Below are 8685 nucleotides of genomic sequence, written 5' to 3'. Positions count from 1 at the left end.
CAGAGGCTTCCCGGAACCGGAGTTCAGAGCCGTCGGGAGCTTGTGACTCCCTCCGGATTCAAAAAGGCCGCCGCGTCCTCGGGTGCCAGCCCCTTTCCGCGCGCGCGAGCCCCGTACCTCTGCGCTTCTCTTCTGCAGCTTCTCTGGGTCTCAGTGTGCCTTTCCTTCCTTCTAGTTGTAGAATTTACAGTCAGCCAGGCTTCCTGTGGTTCTGGATGAAGTCCGTATTGTTTCTCTGAGGTATTAATCAATTGTTGTGCGCGGCATTAATTTCCCGGTGTTTATCTCTGCCGCCATCTTAGTTTCTCCAGATTTTATTTTTTAAATCAAAATTTTTTTGGTTACATTGGTTAATAAAATTATATAGGTTTCAAGTATACAATTCTGTGATACATAATCTGTATATTGCATTATGTGCCCACCACCCAAAGTCAAATCTTATTCTATAACTGTATATTTGAACCCTTTACCTTTTATTACCCTACTTACCTTACCATTATACATTGTCTGTGTCTGAGTTTCATTTTTATATCCCACATATGAGTGAAATCACGTGGTTCTGTACTTTTGTCTGACTTATTTTGCTCAACATGATATTCTCAAGAGTCATCCATGTTTTCGCAAATGGCAGTATTTCATCTTATAGTATCCCATTGTATATATGTATGGCATCTTTTTTTAAAGATATATTTTTATTGATTTCAGAGAGTAAGGGAGAGTGAGAGAGAGATAGAAACATCAGTGATGAGAGAGAATCATTGATTGGCTGCCTCTTGCATGTCCCACACTGGGGATTGAGCCCGCAACCTGGGCATGTGCCCTGACCAGGAATTCAACCGTGACCTCATGGTTCATAGGTTGATGCTCAACTACTCAGCCATGCCAGTCATGCACGACATGTTTTTTATTCATTCTATTAATTCTACAAATCAAATTGCAAATCAGAAGAGCAAACCACAGCTTTATTGAGATACCACCTCACATGTGTTAGAATGGCTATTATAAAAATTACTAATAGTAAGTTTTGGAGAGGCTATGGATGAAAAGGAAATCTCATTCACTGCTGGTGGGAACGTAAACTGATACAGCCACTATGGAAAACAGTATGGAGGTCCCTCAAAAATTAAGAAAAATTTAGTTATCATATGACTCAGCAACTCTTCTGGGAATCTGCAGGAGAAATTTTACATTTTTTCACAAGGATTTATGCACCCCTATGTTCATTGCAGCTTTAGCATTATTCATGGTGGCCAAGACATGGAAACAACCAAAGTATCTCTCAACATCTAGTATATTTTTTTCTCTTTGTCCACACTGTAAGTCTGTTATCCTATATAATAAAAGCCTAATATGCAAATCCACCGAACAGTAAAACAGCTGGTGGAACAACTGGCAGAACAGCCGGTCACTATGACGCACACTGACCACCAGGGGGCATATGCTCAACGCAGGAGCTGCCCCCAGCCCGCAGGCCCCAGGCTAACCAAGGTGGGTGCCAGCGGGGGCTCCCCCGATCGCCTCGCAGGTCGCCCCGCAGAGAGAGGCGACCAGCAGCAGCGACAGGGGGTGGGGCCAGCAAGCGGGCGACACCAGGCTGGCCAAGGCAGGTGCCAGCCGGAGCCCCCCAATTGCCCTGCTGGTCACCCCACAGGTAGGCCCTGATCGCTGGCCAGGCCTAGGGACCCTACCCATGCACAAATTTCCTGCACTGGGCTTCTAGTATTTATATAATTTGCCTCTTTTATCTGGAGTATTGCCAGAGTGGAGGAAAGACTCAGGCATATATCTGTTGCAGTGTTTCATTGTTATTGCTGTTGCTTTAACAGGGAATTCTTGTTTAAACAAGTCAACTAAGGGACAATGACATTAGATCATCTATTGTACAACTGTTCCAGTTAAGAGGAGGAAGCAAGGCATGACAGGCAGGCCCACTGAAGCCAACTTTACACATTACAAATTCCTTTGGCTGTACCTGTGCTTTTCTCCAGCTCCAGAGTAGGGCTCCACATAGCACTTCAACCAACTTCCCCAGATTGCCAAATGTTAAGGGATAAAGAAACAAATGCCATAAGCATATAGCTAAGAGAAACAGCAGCCTTTCCTCAGTGTCTGTGCTGGTGCCTTTATGGAATAGAGCAAACTGATCCAGCAGGAAGAAAGCCCCCTGCTTAGCCTTGACATTTAATACATTTTAATGTAGATCTTAAGTAGCTAGTCATAAGAGTTCAGAAATTTGCTTTAGTAAAATATTTTATAAACATTTATAGAAGGGATAGTGTGCTTGATGACATGGACATCTATTTGAAAGAATTGTTTTCTTGAGCTCTTCCTATGTCTGGAAAGTATTAGTGTTGAGTAGTTTAGTGTTGTTGTTGTTGTTTTTGATTGTCTATAATAAACACACACATACACACATATTCCCTTTACTTATTAATGACTTAAGAATAAAGTTTTTTCCCCTTTATGTATGTTACCAATTTTGAATAAATTTTTCTCTTTTTTTAAATAGAATTGCTTTAAATATTACATGAGTGATGATATTAGCCGTGACTCAGATGGAATGGATGAACAATGTAGGTAGGTAATATATCAAGATTAACTAAAATTCAGTGTTGTTTACTCTTTTGGAAGGGGGAATTCTTACATAATCTGTTACTAGATCCATTTTTTGTATTATTTTTATTGATGTGTTTAATGGACGATTGTTCTATTCCAGAAAGCCTTAGGTTTAAACAATTGCTTTACTATTAAAATTACTGTCAGGAAAATTTAAATGGTTTTATTTATTTTTAAAATATATTTTTATTGATTTCAGATAGGGAGGGAGAAGGGGAAGAGACAGAAACTTTAATGCTGAGAGATAATCATTGAACAGCTGTCTCCCGCATGCCCCCCATCAGGGATTAAGCCTGAAACCTGGTCATGTGCCCTCACCAGGAATCAAATGGTGACCTCCTGGTTCACAGGTCGATGCTCAATCACTGAACCACACCAGCTGGGCTTAAATTGTTTTAATAATATAAAATGAGTTTCATTTGGGAGTAATATTTTAATTTTTAATAATTTCAGATGGTGTGCAGAAGGTGGAAACCTGATTTGTTGTGATTTTTGCCATAATGCCTTCTGTAAGAAATGTATTCTGCGTAACCTTGGCCGAAAAGAGCTGTCTACCATAATGGATGAAAACAATCAATGGTATTGCTACATTTGTCACCCGGAGCCTTTGTTGGACTTGGTTACTGCATGTAACAGCGTATTTGAAAATTTAGAACAGTTGTTGCAACAAAATAAGAAGAAGATAAAAGTTGACAATGAAAAGAATAATAAAGTATGTGACCATACGCCCAGATTTTCTCCAAAGAAAAATAGTTCAAATTGTAATGGACAAGAAAAGAAATTAGGTGATTCATGTTCTGGTTCTGTAACCTATTCTTATTCAGCACTAATTGTGCCCAAAGAGATGATTAAGAAGGCAAAAAAATTGATTGAGACCACAGCCAACATGAACTCTAGTTACGTTAAGTTTTTGAAGCAGTCAACAGATAATTTAGAAATTGATTCTGCTACAAAGTTACGTCAGCTTAAGGCCTTTAAATCTGTGTTGGCTGATATCAGGAAAGCTCATCTGGCATTAGAAGAAAATTTGAATACAGAGATTCGAGGTTTGGATGCTGTAAACAAAGAGAAAAATACCAAAGAGCATAAAGTTATAGATGCTAAGTGTGAAACAAAAGCACGAAAAGGAGAAAAACCCTGTGCTTTGGAAAGGAAGGATATTTCAAAATCAGAAGCCAAACTGTCAAAAAAGCAAGTAGACAATGAGCACATGGATCAGAGTACTCCAGTAGCGGAACAAAGAGCAAATAAAAGTACCAGTGGTGAACATGAGAAATCTGATAAAAAAGAAGAACCTCAGTATGAACCTGCTAACACTTCTGAAGACTTAGATATGGATATTGTATCTGTTCCTTCCTCAGTTCCAGAAGACATTTTTGAAAATCTTGAGACTGCTATGGAAGTTCAGAGTTCAGCTGATCACCAGGGAGATGGCAGCAGTAGCACTGAGCAAGAACTAGAGAGTTCTTCTGTAAAATTAAATATTACTTCAAAAGACAACAGAGGAGGTATTAAATCAAAAACTACAGCTAAAGTAACAAAAGAATTATTTGTTAAACTTACCCCTGTTTCCCTTTCTAATTCCCCAGTTAAAGGTGCTGATTGTCAGGAAGTTCTACAAGATAAAGATGGCTATAAAAGTTCTGGTCTGAGCCCCAAGCCAGAGAACTGTGGACTTGGACAGGAAAAAAACGATGATGCACTTTTGCTTGAATGTGAAGTTTTATTACCTTCAGAAGAATCTGATCTTCGAAGATCCCCACGTGTAAAGACTACACCCTTGAGGCGACAGCCAGAAACCAACCCTGCGATTTCTAATTCCGATGAAGAAATTAGTGAAACAGTTAAGAATAAACAAAAACTGTCAGGTCCAATGAGAAAAAAAGATAAGGAGAATTCTTCTGACAGTGTTACAGATAATCCTAAAACTAATAAATTGTCTAAACTTAGGCAGACAGAGATTATGGGTCAAAATTCAGATTCTGATGAAATGCTAACAATCCTCAAAGAGGTATCCAGAGTGAATCATAGTTCTTCAGATACTGACATTAATGACACTCATATAAATCATGAGAAGACCTTGTATGATTTAAAGTCTCAAACAGGGAAAGATGATAAAGGAAAAAGAAAACGAAAAAGTTCTACTTCTGGCTCAGATTTTGATATTAAAAAAGGCAAATCTTCTAAAAGGTCTATAATTTCTAAAAAGAAACGGGAAAATCAGTCTGAATCTTCCAATTATGACTCAGAATTAGAAAAAGAGATAAAGAGCATGAGTAAAATTGGAGCTGCTAGAACATCCAAAAACAGAGTTCCAAATAAAAAAGATTATGATTCTTCGGAAGATGAAAAACATAGTAAAAAAGAAATGAATAATCAAGGGCAGCAAAGTTTGAAGGCTGCACAAGAAGGGTCATCTGATGATGCTGAAAGGAAACAAGAGAGAGAGAGTTTTTCTTCAGCAGAAGGCACAATTGATAATGACAAAACCATCTTGGAATTGAAAGGTAGACTCTCTAAGAAGCAGCAGCCAGGTGTTTCCTCTGATAAGCCTTCTTCTGGGAAAGAGGAGAGTTGTAGTTCTCCAGAGGACAAAAAGGTTGCTGAAACTAAAACAAAGTGTAAGCTCCTGAAAACTAAAACCTGTAAGAAAGTCCAGGGTAGCTTATCTGATATTGCTCAGAAGTTCTCAAAGACAGAGCACAGTGATGACTCTTCTGAAGATGATAAAAAGGTGAGCAAAAAGGGGACTGAAGAAAAAGAAAAGAAAACTACAGACTTGAAGAAAAAAGTAATTAAGGTGGAACAACAGTATGAATCATCATCTGATGGCACTGAGATATTACCTGAGGGAGAAGAAATTTGTCATTTTTCTGAAGGAATAAAACAAAATAAGAATGACACAACTGATGGGGAAAGGAAAAGTAAAAAAATAAAAGGTAAAACTTCTAAAAAGAAGGATGAATTATCTGTTAGTGCTGAGAAGTTAATAGGGAAAAGAGATAGTTGTGGTTCTTCAGAAGAAAAAAGGTGTAGGAATGCAGGATTCAGAAGAGATAAGAAAAGGTGCAATTTGTCTGAAAAGAGAGCAAGGAAGAGACAAGATTTTTCATCATCTGATACTGAGAAATATTCCATGAAAGAAAGTCATGATTCTTCTGATAAGAAATTGAAAAGAATAGAATTGAGGGAAAGACGAAATTTAAATTCAAAGAGAAATCCCAAGGAAGTACAAAATGGCTCATCATCTTCAGATGCTGAGGAAAGTTCTGAAGATAATAAAAAGTTGAAGAAGCAAAGAACTTCCATTAAAAAGAAGACAGGCAATGTCAAGGAGAAAATGAGAAACTCCCTCAGAACAAGCACTAAAAGGAAGCAAGCTGAAATTATTTCCTCATCTTCTTCTGATATAGGAGATGATGCTCAGAATTCTGTAGGCGAGGGCAGCAGTGATGAGCAGAAAATTATGCCTGTGACTGAAAATTTAGTCCTGTCTTCACATGCTGGATTTTGTCAATCTTCAGGTATGCAAAGATAAATTCAAAAATGTGTAATTTGTACTTCCTCTTGAATAACTACATTATTTAACTTTTCTTGAAGCCAATCAAATGCAAGGTTACTGTTTAGGAAAATATAATTGAAAAATTCTTTACAGATTTACTAGAAAGCCTTTCTCCTTTTATTTTTATGCCATCATTGGAAGGTATTTTAAACAAAGTTTTTTTGGTAAATAACAAAATTTTTTTATCAATGTTTAATGATTTTTCTCTGAAGTAATTAGCAGTCATTTATTAAGGAAAATCAGACTGGCACCAGTAGTTCAGTAGGTATTTATTAATGTGATCGGTAACTGTCTTACCATGCATAGGATTTTTTTAAATTAGCCAGAGTAACTTTGTGTCCTATGCAATTTTCTGAAAAAATTAAATTTACTTCATTGAAACTCTTTGCAGATGCTTACCAGTTATTTTCTAATGACATGAACAAATGTTTCTGTCTTTAATACTAACAAGCTAAAGGAAGAAAGAAATCCAAAAAGTAGATGGATTTCCCTACCCTTATGAGATAGTGCACTAGGACTATTAGGGTTTCGGTCAACTGGTCAATGATACTTCACCTCCCCCCAATAATACTTATAAAAATAATTTTCATTATCTTATATTTTTGTTTTCTTTTTTCCCATCACCATTTAACCCCACTATATGCTTTTCCACCTCAGCCCCTCCTTCCCCCCCTCTAATCTTATAAATTTTATAAAGTAGATTTTACTTAAAACTGTGTTCTCAACATAGGTTGAATGTTTCAAGTTTCCTTTCATTCTTTTTTTTTAAAATACATTTTATTGATTTTTTAAAGAGGAAGGGAGAGGGATAGAGAGTTAGAAACATCGATGAGAGAGAAGCATCGATCAGCTGCCTCCTGCACACCCCCTACTGGGGATGTGCCCGCAACCCAGGTACATGCCCTTGGCCTCTTCAGTCCCCAGGCTGACGCTCTATCCAGTGAGCCAAACCAGCCAGGGCTCCTTTCATTCTTTATGCTAGGATTTTCCCTTTATCCCATTTAGATTTTAGTGGAATTTACTTGAATCTTGTTTTATAATAAAACTTTAAATTCCTTTTATGGAGTGCTTATCTAATAAGTTGATTTGAAAACCAAGTGTGATATGCACAGTATACTCAGTTTAATGCTCTGCTGTATTACATGCTTAGATGGAACTCTGCCTGTATGGCTATTGTAACTACAGGTCCTCACTTTTTGAAATTCTTTGGCCTAATGTGTTTCAGAATTTTCAACTGTTTGTGTTTCAGAAAGGTAATATAGAGTAACTGACATATATAGGGTGTCCCAAAAAATGTATACACACTTTGAATAATTATAAATGCAGTGTTTATTAAAATAGATTTCATTTTCAAAATTGACCTATTATCTGTTAAAAGTGTGTATACATTTTGGGGGGACATGCTGTACTATAGCTCCATTAGGGCCTGAGGCAACACATTATCAAACATTTTAGTATTTATGCACCAAAGCATAAGAACACTAATACTTAGAAGAATAAACAGTTCAAATTAGGTTTTGCTGCCAAATGAACTTTGGCACTACCTTATATAGCTTCTGAGTTTGAGAGCTTTTTGGATTTCAGAATTATGTATAAGAGATTGTGGATTTGCATTCAAAACACAATCTCAGAATGGAGCATTATTTACAATAGTCAAGATCTGGAAGCAGCCCAAGTGCCCATCAGTAGATGAGTGGATAAAAAAAGCTGTGGTACATTTACAAAATGGAATGCTCTCAGCGGTAAAAAAAAGGAGGAAATCTTACTCTTTGTGATAGCATGGATTGACCTAGAGAGTGTTAGACAAAGTGAAATAAGCCAGTCAGAGAAGATAAGTACCATATGATTTCACATATATTTGGAATCTAATGAATGAATTAAAATTAACAAACAAAATAGAAACAGATTCATAGATACAGAAGACAGAGAAGGGGTTTGGGGGCTGGGTGAAAAAGTGAAGGGATTAAGCAAAAAAAAAAAAAACACCCCAAAAAACCTTGTAGACACAGGCAACAACAGCATGGTGATTATCAGAGGGAATGGGGGATCAGGGGCAGGTAGAAGAGGATAAAAGGGGATTACATGGTGATGGCAGGAGACTTCACTTTGGGTGGTGAGCATATACTACAGTATACAGACTATGTATTGTAGAATAGTATCCCTGAAACCTATATAATTTTATCAACTAATGTCACCTTAATAAATTCAATCAAAATTGGAAACAAAATACAATCTCATAGTTACTTTGTCAAATCAATGTATGTTTGTTTTTGTCTCAGTTTTTTATTTTTACACCAGATAGATTATATAAATATTCAAAGTTAGCATTGATTGACAATATTTTAGGCAAATATGTTATTTTGCAACCATCACTTTGTTGTTCAAATTGGAGTACTCCATTTTTTTCTACAGTTTTTTGTTCTCTCTCTTTTTAAAAAAATCTTTATTGTTCAGATTATTACAGCTGTTCCTCATTTTTTCCCCCATTTGACCCCTTTTATCCTGCC

At 36.9% G+C, this 8685-nt stretch overlaps 1 protein-coding gene across 1 annotated transcript in view; it reads left to right on the top strand.

Moving 5' to 3' along the window:
• Positions 1-8685, top strand: part of ATRX (alpha thalassemia/mental retardation syndrome X-linked) — a gene marked incomplete at its 3' end in the record, with an annotated part of 143993 nt that overhangs the window by 88332 nt on the left and 46976 nt on the right. The window contains exons 8-10 of the mRNA XM_015557685.1: positions 2510-2577; positions 3070-4124; positions 4212-6140. Of these exons, the coding sequence (XP_015413171.1) occupies positions 2510-2577; positions 3070-4124; positions 4212-6140 (3052 nt within the window). The remainder of the gene's footprint in view (positions 1-2509; positions 2578-3069; positions 4125-4211; positions 6141-8685) is intronic.

This window comes from Myotis davidii, unplaced genomic scaffold, assembly GCF_000327345.1.
Source record: "Myotis davidii unplaced genomic scaffold, ASM32734v1 scaffold1493, whole genome shotgun sequence".
Lineage (NCBI taxonomy): Eukaryota > Metazoa > Chordata > Mammalia > Chiroptera > Vespertilionidae > Myotis > Myotis davidii.
Note: the sequence above shows the minus strand (reverse complement) of the source record. Positions and strands in the feature narration are given on the sequence as shown.